The sequence below is a fragment of the Echeneis naucrates genome, chromosome 3 (genome assembly GCF_900963305.1).
Source record: "Echeneis naucrates chromosome 3, fEcheNa1.1, whole genome shotgun sequence".
Taxonomy (NCBI): Eukaryota; Metazoa; Chordata; class Actinopteri; order Carangiformes; family Echeneidae; genus Echeneis; species Echeneis naucrates.
In genome coordinates, this window is record NC_042513.1 from 15995673 (window position 1) to 16015615 (window position 19943).

Genomic DNA, 19943 nt, shown 5'->3' on the forward strand with positions numbered 1-19943 from the left:
ATTCTGTCTTCAGGAACAAGTGAAAGACTGATATGACATTTCCAGCAAACTGATCCTGATAAAGCGGCTCCCGTTATGAAACCCGGTGTCCTATATACTACGATCAAATCCTGCGGATTCTAATTCATTTGATTCAACATGCCTCTCAACATGGAAGCTTCTATGGTGGCTACTGGGAAAAGATCATTTAAAGGCAGGATTAGGCTTCTCAGCTCCACGTTCTCTTCCATATGTGGCATAAGGTACAACCACATTTTTTGTACAACAGATACACAATAGAGGTCTAAACCACACATCAAGACTCTTCATTACCCTTCATAGAATTTCCTTACCTGCAATAAATCCGACCTTTATTCTATGTGCCAGCTTTATTTGACATCAAATCATTTTGAATAATTTCCGACTTCACTTCTATTAATTTCATGAACACTGGGCATCAAAACTTTTTAACAGTGTCTGAAACTGGAGGAAATTGTGTATTTGTTGGGGAATATATTTAAAGTCAGAGGTAATTAACAGCTTAACTATAACAAAGAGTGAGCGTCATTAAGAGGAGTAACGTCCATCTTTTTTGTGTTGTTCTCAAGGTTACATTTTAAATGTTAATATTCCCTTTTTTTTTTCCTTCATCCTTCTATGGATTCATCTTGGAATCGTGCCTTTATTTTTCATGGCCACGTGAATGAGGAACAGCCAGATGTTTGACTGATGATGATGATGATGATGATTGTTGAGAGCCTGCTGTGCAGCTCCACATATTGACACAGTTCAGTCATCATAGCAGCAGTGAGCTCAGGCAGCCTGTAGCCTCGAGACCAGGACAGACCAGGTCTAGTCACACTATTGTTTCTTCCATCCTGGGAAGTTGAAACATGATACTAAGGTTTAATTTTCATTTTCAGCGGTAGATATATATCAGCTTCTGCGCAGGTCTTTACATCTGAATGTAGATGATTCAACTACAGCTCCCATGTGGTCTTGAGAGTGCCTTTGGGTTCCGTCTTATCCTTCAATGAGTGTACACAGATAGATATAATCTGCTTTCGTCGTACAAATGTAAGCACAACATGCGCATCATATTTTTAAGGGGTCAACAGAAGCAGTTTCCTTTTTATCTGCGATTATCTGAGCTTGGCATGTGTGTTGCTCAGATGTGTTTGTGTTAAGCTGGAAGTGTCAGGCATCAAACACAACAACCTCTCAGTACCAAACCATCAGACTTGAACCAGATCCAGAGGTTAAATGTTTGAGTTTGTGTTTCAGCGAGCAGCGAATGATAAGGGTGCGAAAAACCACCATGTGATGAATATATCAGATGCACACTATGCGTGTTTTGATGTCTGTTTCAATTAATCAACCAGCTGAAGGCTGATCGTGACAGTCTGAGGATGAACTCAACTTTATGTTCTCATGTTTGCTGTGAAAAAAAGATGTTTTTGGTAACTCTGTCTTCCCCCCGTCTGTGTCTGCAGGTGGAGCGGGAGATAGCCATTCTCAAACTCATAGAGCACCCCCATGTTTTAAAGCTGCATGATGTGTACGAAAATAAGAAATACCTGTAAGTACCATCCTCACTCAACCGCCTCGCACAATCAGAACTGTCATTTACACGAACACACACACAGGTGATGACGTGGCGGCAGTTTGGTTTTCTACATCTTGCCCAAAGACACTTCAGCAGTTTTACCATTTAAACTGTTTAAATGTTAGATGAGTTGACAAGACAGAAGAACAAAATTGCAGGCTTAAATGATCATGGTTATCCAGGTGTCAAAAAACAGAGGAAACATTAAAAAATAGACCTAAGTGACAACTCTGAGTCACACCACTTCAAGAAACACTCAGATGATTCTGGATGGACAGGAATCTGAACAAGGGATCTGATAAAAGCCTTCAGTGACTGGAGTCACAAAAACGTCCCCCTGCTGAACACCTCAAAGACAAATGAAATGATAGCGGATTACCGAAAGTCCAAGCTCTCTCTTCAGACAGTGAATTTTTGTAGAGTGGACATCCAAGTGGTACAAATATCTGTGAGCTCACCTGGACAATACGATGGACTGCTCCTCTAACAAACATGCACTCTGCAGAAAGCCATCTCTTTTTCTGGCGGAGGCTCAGATCCTTAGACTTCTGCAGAAGAATGCTGCAGATGTTTTACCACTCTGATGTGCCAAGCATATTGTTCGATGCTGCAGTTTACCCAGGAGGCAGCGTAAAATAAAAGGATTCAAGGCAGCTGGACAAATTGGTGGAAAGAGCTGGCTCTGTGATCGGAACCGGATTAGGCTGAGTGCAGGCTGTGGCTGATGCTGAGAGGCTCTTTACTTCAGAAACATGTTTGTTGTCTTGGGAAAATAACATTTCACTCAGGATTCCATCAGTACCGTCATCACAGTTACTTGATCTGCCTCTATCCAGGAACTCTGTGGTTTTATTAAAGCGTGAGCTGTTCCTGTGGTTGTCCTGAGTTTAACACACCCCCGGCGGCTGTGCAGCTTTAATGTACATCCCAACTTTATTGTGTACATTAATCTGCTGCATGCTGCAGCGTGGCTTAATATGCCATTCAATAATTGATGGAGTGGGAATTTGCTTTCTTAGTGATGCAAGGACGAGAAAGGGTGGTCATCATGGATGCAAACACAAAATTTTACACTCACAAATCAGATGCGAGCATGTTTCTAATTTAAATAGGCCTGACAGGTAAACGCTCGAGCAGATCTCTTAATCTGCTCATAAATCAGTCGGGGGAACTGCGGGAGGAGCTGGCCCTCCATGCTGAGCTGGGATCAGCGATGCCTTGCAGATAAATGAACAAAGGATGGAGATAAAACATTTTAAACCACAGGCACACAGGCCGACATGGGCAGAGGATTTTCTCAGGGATTTACATCGACTATAACATGTCGCAGCCAAACACTTTGTAGTTTATGGCTCAATTCTTTCATTAATGCCTCTTTCATTTTGCGGAGAAATTAAACAGAAGATGTTCTTCGATGAATCAGTTTAATCTTTGTAGAGAGGTGGACATTTACACTGGCGCTTTATTGTACAGTTAAGTCCTTCTACCTCTGCATACTTCCATACACATTCACAATTTATATTCACTCATTTGGCAGAAGCTTGTATCCAAAGTTACTCACAATGAATGACAGCCAGTACAGTACAGTGTCTGTGTAGAAGGCCTTAGTGTCAGTAATAAGTTATTTATCTATGAAATCAGTGCAGGTTATCTCAAGCCAGTGGAACCAAAGTGCCAGTTAGACACGCTCGGGTTTTATGAGAGGAGCTTCTCTCTGAGCTTCTTGAAGACAGACGGACTACCTGCTCTGGAAGACTGGGGAGCTTTTTCCACCAGAACAGTCTGGACTGAGGTGGTCCTGTTTGGGGGGGTTAGTGATGAAAGACCACATTCATGGAGAAACACTGTGGCAAAGAAGGAGCGTACAGCAGAACGGTCAGGTCAAGTAGATGGTGCAGAAGTCTCTCTGAAGGAGCATTAGAGATCTAGGTAATACCTGATCTAAAGCAGAGCAACATGATCAAGACACGCCTGCAAATAGTTATAATCTGTAGGTTAATATGACACCCAGGTGTCTTCATGCAGCATCATGTGTTCCTGCCTGTACCTGTCGTGAATGTCCCCTCCTCCTGCTCTCACCCCCCCCTCTCAACCGGTTGATGGAGATGCCCCCCCTCCCTCCAAGCCTGAGGTTTCTGACTCTTAAAGGAAGTTTTTCTTTGCCACTGCCGCCAAGTGCTTGCTCATCATTTTATAAAGAGTTTGGTCTAGACCTGTTCTATGTGTAAAGTGCCTTGATGTAACTTTGTTTTGATTTGGCGCTACACAAATAAACCTGATTTGACTGGATTTGATTCCACCTGGAGTAAGGGGTGGAAAGGCTATTTTGAGAATGATGTCGTCATTATTATTTTGCCACTCTTTTCCTGCGCAGGTATCTGGTGCTAGAGCACGTGTCTGGGGGGGAACTTTTTGATTACCTGGTGAAGAAGGGCCGGTTAACACCCAAAGAGGCCAGAAAGTTCTTCAGACAGATCATCTCAGCCCTGGACTTCTGCCACAGCCACTCCATATGGTTTGTTATCAGTTAACTCTTGTCATCATCACTCCTTACACACAAATGACAACACAAATACACACCAATAACATGCCAGCGAACTGACAGGTGCATCAAAGACCAGGGGCTGACTAATGTTGCGCTCCAGCACACTGTGAAATAACCAAATGAAGGCCTGTGCACTGAATCGTTCAAGGAGTTCCACCCTGAAAGCCTGATCAAATCTATACCTCAAAAATTAGACAGCTTGATTGAGATCAACTGTCTCAGTGGTTTGGACAATGTAACACTTCAGTGACAGCAGGTGTGAATGATTTGATACGATTTTGATTAAGTGACTTTACAGAAGCTCTCTATTTGGCACCGCAACATGAGACAAAACAGCTTCTGTTATTTTTGACTTTCATCTGTGTCTCTCCATCGTAGCTGTTTGCCTGAAAATATATTTTTCACACATTTAAATACCCCATACAGTCTGGAGAATAGACCTCCAGGTGGTTATAAAGCAAGTCTTGGTTTGCAACCGCATTACACATTCAAATTTAGTCCGCTTTTGGAACAAATCCACTTCATATAATCCAAACATTGAAATTATAATTTATCTTAAAAGGTTCAGCTCCAGGTCTACAGCACATCTAGAATGGAGAGCTCCCAAGAGAAAGGTGTTAAACCTCACTGAGATTTTTGTTCTTAAAGCTACAAATATATCTTTTTATGGATATAAACACTTTACATAAATAGAACACAGGAGAAGTTGAAGCATGGACCTTCTGAAATGTAGACCTTTAACTCTTTACATTGGCTGCAGTCCAGCGTTGTGACTGAAGCAGTGTATAATAATTATTACAACAATAATTGGTGTCAGTATTAACTTGTACTCTACAACCAGCAGCAGAAACATCTCTTCCTTACAGGTTGTTAGACCGAAACTAATTAACAAACATGTACAATATTAATTTAATTAAATCACCCCTGCTTTAGATCGGATTTATTTAGTCTGTGAATTTAAAAATGGCGATGAAGCACTATGCTAAAAATCTTAGCCGCTATAATGATGATTATGTAAAAGAAAAAATATAAAACGTAGGCAATCAAGGCAGCACTAAATTAATTTTCCATGCAGAATTTCCTAAAAGCACTGACTTGTTGCCCCCATTTTGACAAGAGACCGACAGGTTTACTACTTCAGCCTCCTCCCCTCATCAGCTTTAGCCAGGGGCAACTTTTGAGTTGCCCCTGGATCAAGCTCCTCTTGATCTCTTTTCATCTTTCACAGCACCTTTAGTTCCTTGATGCACAGCTGAAATGCTGTGTTCCCAAGAGAAATTTCATATCAAAGAACTTCTGCCTTTGACTTTCAGCATTAGACTTCAGGTGTTTGGCTTTGAAGGACTATATTTATTCTGTGGTGGGTTGGAGAAAAAACCAGGGTCCAGAGAAGAGTCCCCGCTGGTGGTTTCCTCTCTCTCTCTCTCTCAATCATTCCAGATTGGTGTCGAGCTGATTCTGACTTGGACCTGGACCTGTCCTTTACACCTGGAGTGTGTCAGCTCTTCATGACTGGATTGTGCTGTAGTATGCTGGGGCCCAAATATCTGAGACCACTTTCAAACCCTGGTTTATCCAAACTGCCCACAAAGTTGAGACTTAAAGACAAATTGGTTACAGTTCCTACACAAATAATATTTTACATAAAACAATAAAACAAAGGCCAAAAGGCAAACGCCAAAGTGTGAAGTCAGTGGGCAGAAAGTAATGCCGATGTTCTGTGTCAAAGGGAACAGGTTTTACTTGAGATATCTGAAAATAACATTTCAACTCTGGTGAAAGGCAGAGGAAGTGGTTTCCAGTTCAGATCAACATCTCAGCATTTGTCCTCTATTTCCCTTCCTGTTGTCCTCCAGCCACAGAGATTTGAAGCCCGAGAACTTGTTGTTAGACGAGAAGAACAACATCAGGATAGCAGACTTTGGCATGGCGTCTCTGCAGGTCGGGGACAGTCTATTGGAGACCAGCTGTGGGTGAGTTCTTTATGTCACATCACACCTGCTTTATGGACATAATAACTGAAAATGATGGAAGAAAACAGCCGTGCCAATCATGAATCCTTCTAGCCCATCCTGTCTCCCTTGCATGTTTTCTTTTCTTATTTTTCTTACTTATTTTGCTCTGGGATTCTTAACACTGCAGCTGCCGGTCTCCTCTGACCATCATTCAGGCTCGTGGTGCCCTTGTTTTTATTTGACATCCTGAACACAGTTCTTCACATACTGTGGACTGAGGTTTAACTGATGAAACTTAAGTTATTGTGGAACAAAGTCCTGATGGGAAGTTGTACTGATCACATAGTTAAACGTGTGTAATTGAGGACCCTGAGCAACAATAATATGACATTCTGCTATGTATTCCTTTTAGCCCTATATTTGATCTCCACCACCTCTTGATAGAGATAACCAGCTTCCAAACTGCTGAGGCAAGGGGAGAACATGTAAACTCCCCACAGAAAGGTCCCAGGCCTGGGAACTGAACCTGCAACCTTCTTGTTTTGGGGCAACAGCGCTAACCACTATGATAAAAATACTCAGACTGCATAACTGTTATGTGAGCCTTTGTTATGACAAATATATTGGTAAGTGTAGCTTTAAAACTGAACCCATCTGTACAGAGATGTGTGTCTTGTTGACTCAGGCAGGCTGTAAAGATGCTGTATTTTACAAGGTGCCAGTTGTTTTCTATATGGGCTTTAGAAAGCTCTGCAGGATTCTAGATGGTCCCGCATCTTTCCCACCACAGTTAACCGCAGGTCAACCACAGTTTCATGCACTCAGTCGTCTGGAATGACTAAATCCGAGATCCTCCGGCTCAGAGATGCTGTACAAAGCAAGAGAGAGCACATGGAGCGACTGGGAAAATGCTTCGCTTGCAGTTACTCAATACTCCGGATTATAAGGCAAACAACTGAGGCACCTGTGCCTCTAAAAATCATGTACCAGTACATTACCAGATTAATGCAAATTTATTTTTTCTTTACTTTTTAGGACAATTTCAGTTTTCATGGTGATTTCTTTAGTGTGAAAGTACTGAAGGGCTCAGTCCACAGAGCAGATGTCAGGGCTTCAGCAACTTTGTGATGTTGCAACAAAGCAGTTGCGTCCCTCAGCCACGCCTCCAAGCTCCACCCACCTGGAAGACACCCCTGTTTCTTTAGAATCGCTGTGCCTTGGCTGCTACAGTCACCTTGAGGACTGTGGCGCTTCCCCTGAGTTTTGAGTCCAGATCTATGATGTCCAGTTGGATGAATCATCATTTAGTGGACGTTTTATGGACAACTGCAGAACTTTTGAGAGTTACGTCTGCTATGTGTGGATAATGACTGAGTGTGTGTTGACCAAAACGTATGAGTCTGTTGAGAGGTCAGTGAGCGTTCGGCGATAACTGCTGGGAGATTTCCATATGTCATGATGTGTTCATGCGAGGAAATGCCACATTAGTCGGTTTCTATGAAGAACTACTGCTGGATCCTAAAAATATCTCATCATCTCAATCGGCCCTTTGACTTGTCATGATCTTAATGGAATTCATTAAATGTCACTCAACAAAGTTCCCTCAGGCAGGAAGGATGAAGTTTCACTCTGCCGTAATTAGTCTGCAGTTTGTGTATTTTGACACTTTTATGTGTGACTGCTTCAGATTGACTTGTTTTTACATACATTAGCATAATTAAGTATGATGTTGGCAATGATGGAGTGTGTTTACTCTGGCAGTTTGGATTCAAAGAGGATGCGCTCTCTGCTCCATTTACTGAGATGAATCCGCACAGAGGACAACCAGAGTGTGATGATCTAATTACGAAGCTTAAGGATTTGTTAACTTCATGGCTGCAGCTGATTCCACTCTCACTTCCTCTTCTCCCACAGTACCTCGGTTCTTTATCTTCATCCTCCTGGGCTGATCTGAAGGCATTAAAATCTGAGATGGTCCTGTAAGAAGCATGTCGTCTGTCAGCAGGCCGATATGACCTCATTGTTAGGTTTTGTTGCTAGGCGACATCTAGTGGTGTTAGTAATGATGACAGGATGAGTGAAAAGTGCGGTGACAGTTTACAGTTACAACCATAACAACAGAGATCTTTTATTGTTGATGAAGTACTTTATTTTTACCCAAATCATTCTCCTTTCCTGAACCTAACATAGACTTGACCTACAATATGTTATTATAGTAACCGTGGTGATGATCTCCATCTCATTTCTAAATATAATGGAGTATTATTTTGCCATGGATGTAACTGTGCCATGAATTCATATAGAACACCACCTAATTTGTCTGCAATACAGCCATCAAATATTAAGTAATAATCAGTCATTTTCATTTATATTTTTGGACTGTATCACATCACTGTCACTGTCATTTTGTAAGTTAAAATGCAACTGAACTTTACTTTACTAAGTTTATATGAATATTTTTTTAAGTTACAAAAATATTGTAATTTAATGCTGGGGAGAGATTTCAAATCAGTATATACCTTACACAGATTACTAGAAACAGTGATGCAAAGTATAACCTCAGTAACACAGTGAGCAATGCATAATCATAAATAATAAAAAAGGTAGTAGACTCGTTCATCAGTATTCATTATGAGAAAAAGTCATATGAAAATATGAAAATGAAATATGAAAAGTGAACTCCTGATTCCTAAAATTGTCAACAGTCAGTTCATTGATTAAAGCTAATTGAACTACTCTTAAGCTTTATATACTGCCATGTAGTTACATTTGTTTTTCTTTTTTGTTATTTTCATTTTGTTATTTTTTTATCATAATAAAAAATAACAACAGTAAATTTAATTAGTCAAAATAAACACAAATACGCTAATAAAAAACAAAATCTGAAATAACAAAAAATTAAAATATTCCAGCAATGAAAAGAGCTATGAAACAAATAAAATAGATGTCTCTGAAGTGTAATGAAAGAGATGTCTTCCCTGAGCCCGGTACTGCCCGAGGTCTCTGCTTCTTTGCCACTGTCGCAATGTGCTTTCTTGTGGAGTGATATGCTGGATCTCTTTGACAACTCCATAAAGAGTTTGTCTAGACCTGCCGTATGTGTAAAGTGCCTTGATGTAACTATGTTATGATTTGGTGCTATATAAATAATTAACATTAAATGACATAAGTACTTGAGTTAAAGCTTCAGTAAACAGAATTTAATTCCCTCCAGTGCTGTTTGCATTTAAAGTGTCACAATGTAACGGCCACTTTCTGTTATGTAATAATGAAAAGAGGGAGGAAAAAAGTACCCATCAGTCTGAAGTTTTATTTTCAGGAGTAAAATGATGATGTTTTTTCAGCGGGCTGCTGGCTGCGTTCCCTTAAAGTGTGTAATGTGTGTGTAAGGTTGTATAGTTATCCTTTCCATCATAACCACCTCTCTGCCTCTTTTCCAGATCTCCACACTATGCCTGCCCAGAGGTTATCAGGGTAAGTGCTCTCTCTTTCTTTCACACAGAAGAGTTCTTACATCACTACTCTGTGATATCACTGCTTGTTTCTCTACTTTTTGAACTTAGTAATGTGTGTGTTATGTACAATATCTATCTTGAAATTGAATTTTACTAACTACTATGACTTCAGATACATATTTGTTTGAGGTTTTTTTTAATATTTCCATATATATTTATATAGGGGTGGAGACCCAGAGCATCAAGAGGGGCTTTTAGTTTAGAAATGGCCTCTGAATGAATTTTCCACATCTGACGTGACTCGTTCCTCATGTCTCTGTCTGTTTGCCGCAGGGGGAGAAGTATGACGGGAGGAAAGCTGATGCGTGGAGCTGTGGAGTGATTTTGTTTGCACTTTTAGTGGTAAGTGATGGCTGTTGGCCTTGTTTGTGGAAGTGGATATATTCTGCACAGGAAGTGGTTGCAGTATGTTTGTTTATGTATTTTAATTTCAGACTATGTATGTACACAATCCATTACTCCGCTCTGGCATGTCAAAGGTGACGTCCCTCTTGCTGCAACAATTGATTGATGAATTAGTTTTTCAAAATATTTGCAGCTGTTTAAATGTTTGCCATGGAAGTTCAGATATGAGGATTTCTCACCTTTTCTGTAGCAAACCCCAGCGAGACAATGGTGAGAAGTACCTATATTTTTAGAAGTCATTATTTAAATTCACTTGTCACCTTTATTATGAACATAAATTTACTTCCCCATCATTAACACCATTACTTTAAAACATTACCTGACATGTGACATTCACCATCAGCCCATCGGGGACTAAAAGGCATTACAGATATCAATATACTCCATAAGTCAGGAAGCAAATATTATCATTGCAGTACATTACATCAGCTAATTTACATTTTATTGCACATAAAACACGTCCAATCACACAAGGCCCTGTTCCTCTTACAGCTAAGTGTTGGATTTTACAATAATGGCGGTCTTTTATTGCACAGTAACCCAGAGTAACTGTCATACATTCAACATTCATCTCAGCACATTAATGTAAAACCAAAAAATTAAAATAAACCATCCAAACAATTTTTAATAAAAGACCATTAACAGCATGAGCTTGTAGGAAGCGGTTTAGATTGACCAGTCAAAGTTTTGGATTGTAGTCTTGGGTAATGATGATGTCAATACCAAGAACATTTAATTAATCAAAAGTCATCAATTTTCAGAACAACAAAATTTTAAAATCTCAGTGGTAAATATAAGTCTCTAGTCTGAGAGCAGTTTGCAGTGAATTGGAGGATCAATGGTGGATTTTACCTGAAACAGGTTCTGCCAGTATCAATGTGAATCATTATGTGGTCAAGGGGAAAGTAAGTACTGGATGACTGACTGGGGATTTAAGTGAGGGAAATGATGTGAATCCATTTGGCGGCTTCAACAGTCGAGCCTATAAATTCCTAAATTTACAACTAATGTGTTGGACTGGGTTGGGACATATAAAACACTAACGTCATTAGCAAGAACTTCAACTGAAGTATTGGTTAGGAAAATGATGTAACTTGTGTACCTGTGTAAGGTGATGGATTACTCCTTACTTTCAGGGCCTCAGATAGTTGCCATGAGTCCTAGTGGAGGTGTATCTTCTCTCTCTCAGAATGAACTTTTCAGGCTTCACTTTACGTCCTATTTTGAAGCTTAAAATGCCAAAACCATAGTGTTGTGAATTTGTTGCACAGTCTTTTCAACGGGAATCCTAAAGTGATCTTTAAAGCTATTCATTTTCGAACATCTTCAACTCGATCAGTCAGAACTGTCTACTCAAAGTGTGTTAATCTACTTGCACAAAACCTCCTCACACTCCTGGTTTGATGCAACAATGCAGGGGAAAGGAGGAGACGCTGATTCAATTTGTTCCTGCGGCAAATATTTACGCTGAATAAAGTGATTCCCACCAGGATATCCAAGGAGAAGAGAAAGGTCAACAAAATAAACTGCGGCACCAGGGAATTAAAGGTTAACATCCAAATACAGCATGCTTGTATTCTTATTACTGAAGGTTGCCGATGCTGTTACCTCATTATAAATTTAATGAGTACAGACTTATCCTCTATGACTTACCTTTGTTGCAATTCCATTCTTTTGCCTTTGTATCAAAAACTGTAAGTAAGCCATCAGGCCCAAACGACACCATGGTCACATGACTTCAGTGTCAATGCCACAAAATTTGATCTTGTAGTTTGATTTAGCGCTGGGCTGTGCCACAAAAGACTTTCCTTGTGGATCGTAAACATTAACACGACCGGTCTGTCATTTAGAAACTTGTCACGTAAAAATGCGCATCACGCAACCTGAGCTTTTCATACCAGCAGCTCTGTAATGTGACAGTGTCAAGTGAGCAGCCAAAGAACCAAGTCAATTATAAACTGTGTGTATTTGTGCGCTGTGTGCACACATGCGTCCTCCTGTCTTGATTAAGACAAAGCACATAACACAGTTATCATGTGAAGATAAATCTCCCCTCTCTTGGTGTGATTACCCATGCAGTGTCAGCGGCCATCTGGCTCCGTCCTGCTCGTTTTCGCTGAGAGGGAAACGGTATCAGTCATCACGTCTCTGAGCATGCTCCCAACTGGAGAGCAGAGGCTGAGCCGGCTGGCTGTGATACAAACACTCCATCATCGCCGCCCTTGATGACTGATATTTTTCACAAGCTGCCTCCAGTCCTCTTCTTTATCAAAAACCTAAATTATTTCAAAGTTATCACCTGACAGGGCATTTACATGGAAGAGGAAGAAGTCAGTGCAGTTTGATGTGCATATTGGTGAAGGGACAGTTTGGTGTCTGCATCGTGTTTTCAAATCTCCTAGTTAGGCAGTTTTTGCCCTGGAAGAGCTGGGTTTAGAAAGAACAAATGTTAGCTATATTGCCGTAATATTTAGCATGGATTGATAATAAAGATGGATCTAACTTTTGTGCTATCACCTACAGGTCCCTGAAGAGGTTGTACGGTTCAGTGTGAGCTGCTCCACCGTTACTGTCTTGGGAGTGTCTGACTTTCTTTGCTGTTATGAACAAGTTTCCTCTTCCTCTTGTCATCCAGGGTGCTCTGCCTTTCGATGACGACAACCTGAGGAATCTGTTAGAGAAGGTCAAACTGGGAGTTTTCCACATGCCCCACTTCATCCCTCCAGACTGTCAGAACCTTTTGCGCGGGATGATTGAAGTGGACGCCGGCAAGAGACTTACGGTAAGCTACGACACACACCTCCTCCAGGCACAGCACCCAGCCTGGCCGCGGAGCAGAAAAAAGCTGAAATCTTCTGTCAAGAGACTCTCGCTCACTTTGTGCTTTCGCTGCTTGGGCTGTTGCTTTCAGGACAGCTCAGGCTTAATTTAGCAGAGTTGCACCATGACTGGCCCTGCAGCAGCTATGCTCTGCATAAAATCTTTTCATCTCAAGCCAAGGATCTGTTTAGGCTCAGAATAGAAACATTACAAAAAAGAGGGCTTTATTAGATAATGTGCTTTCACTTCTGTAATGTCTTTGAACAGTTTTTTTTGGCAACATCCATTACCGCTATGCCTTCAAATTCCATAATCACAGTGTTTTCACAGACGCCATTTAATTACACAACCACATCAACGCAGCCCGTGCACACTCACTCTCATGAATCTGCATGAGTTGAGGGCTGCAAGAAGAAATTAGGGAAAACACAGGAAAGCCATTTGAGGTTAAACCTGGTAATGTGCTTCATTAAATGAAATGATAATGTTATCTTGGTCGTCCAGTTGGATTAGCTCCTGATCTAGATATATTACCCACACATAGATGTCTTTAAAATTAAAGTCTATTTCAGTGGCTCCTTTGTAAAGGGGAAAGAACTGTAACAATCTTGTCATAGACATTTGATCCTGGATTTATGGTGGCGCCTGCAAATTTACCTTTTCCTTGAGGCTAGATACCACACTCCCTCATGATTGGGGGCTTTTTTTTTACCTGTGCGTAGTCTGACAGGTGCAGATACCTTGCAGGCACTTGACTGCCCCAACAGGCTCCACCTGTCAAAATTATAGCAGTTAAACTTAGCTTGAAGTCAGCTTTAAAGGGGACGTGCATCTGTTTTTTTGTTTATAGGTGCTGGGGTTTTAGTGTCTCCACAGGGAGCTGTGTGACTGATAAATATCCTCAGGTGATGTCACCTGAATCAGCGTGGGTTGGATCTGAAGATGAAGGATTTCTGAGAGAAAATCTGTAGTCTGGAGTTAGAAAAGCAGATCCTATGAGACCTGACTAGCCTCCAACTCATCCCTGCTGCAGGCTATAGGCCACTCACAGGTTTCTGAAGGGCGGTTTTGAAGCTCAGAGCGAGATGCCTCACCTGTGTCTGTGAGGAGCTTAGCACTGCTTCTGAATGGGAAAAGAGGCAGGCAATGGGTGGAGTTAGACTTCAAGTGCGGTCTCTTTTGGAGCCATTTGAGCAACTATAGTTTTTGGTCTTTCAGCCCCAATTTTACAAGGAAGAAGAGTAGTGGTGTGAAGAGGACTAGAACATCTTCTGCTGGTCAGGGTAGAACTACATCCCTTTAAATATCACAGACCGACGTTAAGCACTGTCTCAGACTCACTGTACAGTAGTTAGGCTTTAAAATGGATTTAAATATCTGATTGTATTTGATAAAAAAATTTTTATCCATACACACAGAATCTTAAAATATCACCTGGCACTGATTCTTAATATCCCGAGACTTGTTTAATGAAGAAAATATCAAATATAAGAAGAGGACCTCCCTCACCTTGTCTGCTATTTCATAAATAAAAAGTAATTAATATTTATTTCCTGTTGTGATTTCTCTTACAGTTAGAGCAGATCCAGAAGCACACATGGTACTTGTAAGTACACCCACCTCCAATTTTCTTTGTCTTGTTTTAATGAGAGTGTCCAGCAGCAGCTTCAAAGCTAGTTGCCAAAGCCTCTCACGGAAGAATTGGATCTATTAGACCTGAGAGAGAAAGGGAGAGAAAGAGCAGGTCAAATGTCAGGATAGTCTGTCCTAATAGAGCCCAATCGTGAATAGATTTACTGTTTCTGGGCTTCAAAAGACAAAATCCTGTGTGAAATTCAGCAAGATTAGCAAACTGCCTCTACTATTAAAATGTTTCACATCACTCTGTGCTGTCACGGGTTGATTTCTGCATGTATGGAGTGTATTTTTTTATGAGTCGCAATGTTATTATACTCATCGATTTAAAGAAGAGATTTGGAAACTCAGAAATCAGATGGGTCAACCCGAGCAGTCAGATGATTATATTGGTCAGATATAGTTTATCCAAATTGTTATTATAATAAAGAGTTTGGGAAATAAATTCTATTTTAAATGACACCTGTCATAAATTCTATTTTAAATGACACCTGTCATAAATTCTATTTTAAATGACACCTGACCTCAGGGGTCACACCCACTGCAGGAGAGTTCCACAAACAATTTCCACAAGGGGTTTTTTGTTGTGCAATTTTCTTATTATTAATAAAAATAAAAATACCAAATGACATTCGAATGAATTTAATGGAAATGGGACACTGTCCTTTGTCTGCTCGTGAGCTGTTCAAACAGTTCTTTTGTTACCTGAAAGGGTAATAATGATTTCATAATTCTCAAGAGAGAACAAAAAATGTAAAGTCCATACAGCTAAATGTAGACCTGGTCTGGGTTATCCATAAATAGTATGTCTCTGTCCTGCTCCTACCTATATTCAGAAACTGAGCCTTACAATCAGCCGACAGGACTGAGCACTTTTTGTGGACATCAACATTTTTATAAGTAAAACTCGATTAAAACATGAAACTTTACATCAATTTCCCACAGAACTTTAGGTATAGGATTAGTTTCTGTTTCATTCATCAGTAAGTTGCATGTGTCGTGTTGCAGAGCTGGAAAGAATGAGCCTGAGCCCGAGCAGCCTGTGCCCAGGAAGGTGGCCATCAGGATGCTGGCTTCAGCCGAGGAGATTGACCCTGATGTCCTGGAGAGCATGCATTCTCTGGGCTGCTTCAGAGACAAGGACAAACTGACCAAAGACCTGCTGTCTGAGGAGTGAGTGGGGAAGAACAAGGGGTGAAGGGTGTTAAAACCGCAGAGGAAGCAGATTAGAGTGAGAGGGAGCTTGGAAGGTGGGTGGGTGAGGTAGTTGATGAGAGGCGAAGAGAAAAATGTGAGACGACAGCAAAATTGTCAGTTTGATGAATTCTTCTATTTTAGTATGTCGTGTGATGATGTAGCATCTCACTGCCCCCCCAGCTGATGGTGCACTTGCTTGCTTTTTCTTGCTTTCAGTGACAACCAGGAAAAGATGATCTACTTCCTACTTTTGGACCGTAAGGAAAGGTATCCCAGCCACGAGGACCAGAACCTGCCGCCACGAAATGAGATCGGTAGGTCCAGCTGAAACTCGACTCTTAAGGTGGAACAGTGTTCAAACTAAAAGCCAGGAGGTGAAAACATCTTTGGTGCGGTGTAAAGTGATGGTTAACATTTTTACATTCAGCATTGAGTTCATGTCCTCAGCCCTCCACATGCTGGCAGAGATAAAACATTAGCAAATGAAACTTCAGGTGGCTAAACATTATCTGCAAGAGTTTTTGTCCAAGAAACTCTGCATCCAGGTGTGTGCCTCGGATTTCCCTCGGGTCAGTGGAGCTGAGGGGGAGTGAGGGCCAGATCTGACCTGCTCTGGACTCTGTCTCAGTCACAACCATTTATTTCCACTGGAAATTTTAACGGCCAGGTCCCAGTGGCCTGTAGAGGAAATGCAGGTTTTAGCTCTCTCCATCAACCTCTTCCAGATAGAGTTTGATGGCTGGTTAACAGACTCATCACGTCTCTCTCGTAAATGTAAAGCCAGTTCCATATGAATCGAAAAATACCTTGCACGCATTATGCTGAACCAAACATGAGATACCTCCTTGTCCTGAAATACAAAGAGCTAAACTGACAATGCCCCTGGTAAATATAAGTGCACAGTTTTATTCATATAACTGATTTTTAGCTTCTAGGTTCTTTGCTTCACGCTTTGACCTTCTGTTATGACCCTATTCCCGCTCAGCAGACCCTCCCAGGAAGCGGGTTGACTCCCCGATGCTGAGCCGCCATGGCAAAAGAAGGCCGGAGAGAAAGTCCATGGAGGTGCTGAGCGTCACGGAGGGAGGGTCTCCCGTACCGGTACGGCGAGCCATTGACATGGCAACCCACGGTCAGAGGTAAGAAGTGTAAAACCTGCACGTGTGTTCATGAGCATGGACAAATATGTTTGACACACGCAGGTCAGTCAAAGAAATTTGCTGTTGCTCAGAGTGTTGTTGGTATCAGTTATCAGACTCGATAAGTGATGTATTTAACTCTAAGTTCAGCAGGGGGAGGGAAGGCGGTGCAGCTCGGCAGCACAGGTCTGTCTCTTTTCAAATTCGCATTACATGCAGTGTCTGTTTGACCACAATACAACCTTCATTCAGCTGCTCAGTTCCCCAGTGAGGTTTGTCCTCAGCTGTTAATCCCTCCCTCCTTCACTGAGCTGCAGTTAAATATAATGCATCGTTCTCTCTGTGCTGGTCCAGGATGTACAAGACAGAACTTAAACTCCGATCTCAGACTCTCTGCCAGAGACTAACAGCCTCCATTAGCTCTGGTGGACACTTAGAACCATTGGCGAAATGCATGATGCAGGAATCTCGGGTTTGTGCGTCGTGTGTTTGCGTGTTTAGTGTGCATGGAGCATGTAGTCCAGGAGGACAAGAAGCATTAACGTGAAATGTGTTTGGTGCATAAAATAACTGCAAATGTTTTGTAGAGATCAAATAGACAGACATTCAATGTTAGAATTAATTTTGGAAAATTACTTAATTTTTCAAAATATTCAGATGTACCCTGTTTCCCAGCATGCATAGCATTAAGGCTAAAATGATCAGCTTTTTCAAATGTTTTCATGATAGGGGCCATTACATCTGATTTAATTTATGCTGTGTCAGAGAAGTTACATTGTTTTCTCAGTCTTCTCTCTTATTGTGAAAGGCTTGTTGTGACAGGGAGACTTCAGAGACTAAACATTACGTTTAAAGTGGATCATCTAAAGAAATTCAATTTTTTATTGATTATTGATCCAGTGCTTCCTGATCAACAAACTATCAGCAAAGCTTCAGTGTTCGCTTGCCCTCAGTGGATCAAACATGGTTTTTGCTGTAATGGGAAATATCAGCTGCCATTGACTTTCAAAAACATGATACACACATTCTCTATGAAGTGGTCAGCTCTCAGGTAAAACACATGAAGGCTGCAGGCCTGATATACAGAAACTGGCCCCCAAATAGCAGGCAACGGACTTGGAAGGTAGTAAAGAGAAACGAGGTTTCAATGGCAATAGCAACAAGATCAAACTCAGGGAGGTGGATGGCGGATTGGAGACCCATCAAGTAGGAAAGCAGGCAGGCAGGCAGGCAGGCAGGCAGGCAGACAGACAGGCAGACAGGTAACAGGCTGGCAGGCAGGGAGACAGGCACACAGACTGGGTGGCAATGGAGGAAGGTGCACAGGTTGGATAAGCCAGACGTGGTTTCAGAATGAACTGGAGACGAGTGGAGAGCTCACTATGGCTTTAATGCAGTGCAGGTTGGCTGGTGGCAGTCAGGGAGCTGACTGGAAGGTGTGCACACAGGAGGGGGAGGACAAAAGGACACGCCCAACAGGAACATGCACACACACACACACACACACATCACAAACAGAGAACACAAGGAAAAGAGTCCTAACAGAAAACCCTAAACCACAAATTAAGTAATTTATTCATTAACAAAGATGCTTCTCATTGCAGCCATTCTCAGATGCATGTAAATATATAAGTTTCAGGGTTTGTGTTTGCAGATGTGAAACTGAAGATGTTTGCACAAGGATTGTTCACATAATCAAATTCATTTTGAAAAGCAATCTTTTACAGAAAATTAACTTTTCAGAAAGAGGTTTTTCACCAGAAAATCCAAGCAAAGAGCAGCTGGATTAAAGGACAAAAAACAACAATAGGAAGCAAGAATTAGTTCATGAAGTGAGGAGCAATAATGTTACATAACATCTTACACACTTAAAAGACAAAACAGGATGAAAAGAGAAAGTCACGAGAGAGTAAAAGGATGACATCGCTTTGTATAAAAGTCCAAACCATGTTGAGGTGAACCAGTTTTAATGCTGAGCCTTCAGCCTGAATCTGCATTCATTTGGACAGGGTTAGCACCAAAGCCACATTCATCAGAGAGGAAAAAATATCTTTGACCTTTGAGTCTACAGATTTATGACAAATGAGGTTCAGTCTGGGGATCTGTATTTTTAGATTGTAATTTAAGACTTCACATTCAGCTTAAATTTTAACTCCTGTAACTAATAAATATGAGAACAGAATAGGTTATATTGTATGTGATTCCAGTCAGCTGGCACTCACATAAAGGTCTTAAAGCATCTATTTTATAAATCTGTGTCAATGTTAATTCCATGTCTTCACGAGACATAAACCAGAGCTACACCAGAACATAACTGAAGACATCCATCCTCGGAACCTATTTTTATTGTTGGCCTCACGTCACGGGAGGAAATCTCAGGCACACATCACACAGAAGATTATGGTTTCATACTCCAAATCAGACTTGTGGGCCAATTCTCACCAGACAGTGTCTAACTGTCTTAAACTTTTCAGCTCAACCCCTGTTTCAGGGTCTATATGACCTTTTCCCAATATATTCATGGACCCTCATACCATATTTTTAAAAACCTCATTCCTTCTAGGTTACATATTATAACAAGCTTCTTTTAGCAAAAGTTAACTTGCAAAATTCTCAAAACATGCAAATCCATCTTTTTACCATGACAGTAGTTGATGTATTGAGCTTTCAGGTTTAACACTCAGTGATAATAATACAGAGGATTTATTGACTATACTCACAGTCTGTATTTTACTGAATGTTCAGACCGATCAACGGATCACACAGTTATTTCCAGATGAGATATTGTTCAGAGAGAATATACTCAGCTCACCTGGCCTTGTTGTGTTTAGAAAAGCAGATACAGAGAGTTAAGATAAAGATGGAGGATGTTTAAGGATATCTTCGGTCATTCAGATTGTAGTATTTGTTGGTGTCACTTGGTTGATGTTCTTTAATTCAAAAGGCTTATTAATGTCTTCCTCTTCAGATAAGAGGTGAAACATATTCAAGAACCTCCAGTTTTATGCTAACTGCACAGTAAGATGAAACAGTTCAATCGAAATGAACATTCATGGAGCAGCATAAAGATGACTTTCCTAAGATCGTGATTATCTTTTGCTTATGTTTTTATGTGAGCTGGAAACTGCTTTAACTGTTTCTCCAGAC

At 41.0% G+C, this 19943-nt stretch overlaps 1 protein-coding gene across 1 annotated transcript in view; it reads left to right on the forward strand.

Annotated features, from left to right (window-relative positions):
- Window positions 1-19943, forward strand: part of LOC115040833 (serine/threonine-protein kinase BRSK2-like) — a 94944-nt gene that overhangs the window by 57842 nt on the left and 17159 nt on the right. Inside the window, exons 3-12 of the mRNA XM_029497892.1 lie at window positions 1473-1558; window positions 3960-4100; window positions 5987-6103; window positions 9526-9559; window positions 9874-9942; window positions 12641-12787; window positions 14400-14431; window positions 15469-15633; window positions 15874-15971; window positions 16646-16796. Coding sequence (XP_029353752.1) covers window positions 1473-1558; window positions 3960-4100; window positions 5987-6103; window positions 9526-9559; window positions 9874-9942; window positions 12641-12787; window positions 14400-14431; window positions 15469-15633; window positions 15874-15971; window positions 16646-16796 — 1040 coding nt within the window. The remainder of the gene's footprint in view (window positions 1-1472; window positions 1559-3959; window positions 4101-5986; window positions 6104-9525; window positions 9560-9873; window positions 9943-12640; window positions 12788-14399; window positions 14432-15468; window positions 15634-15873; window positions 15972-16645; window positions 16797-19943) is intronic.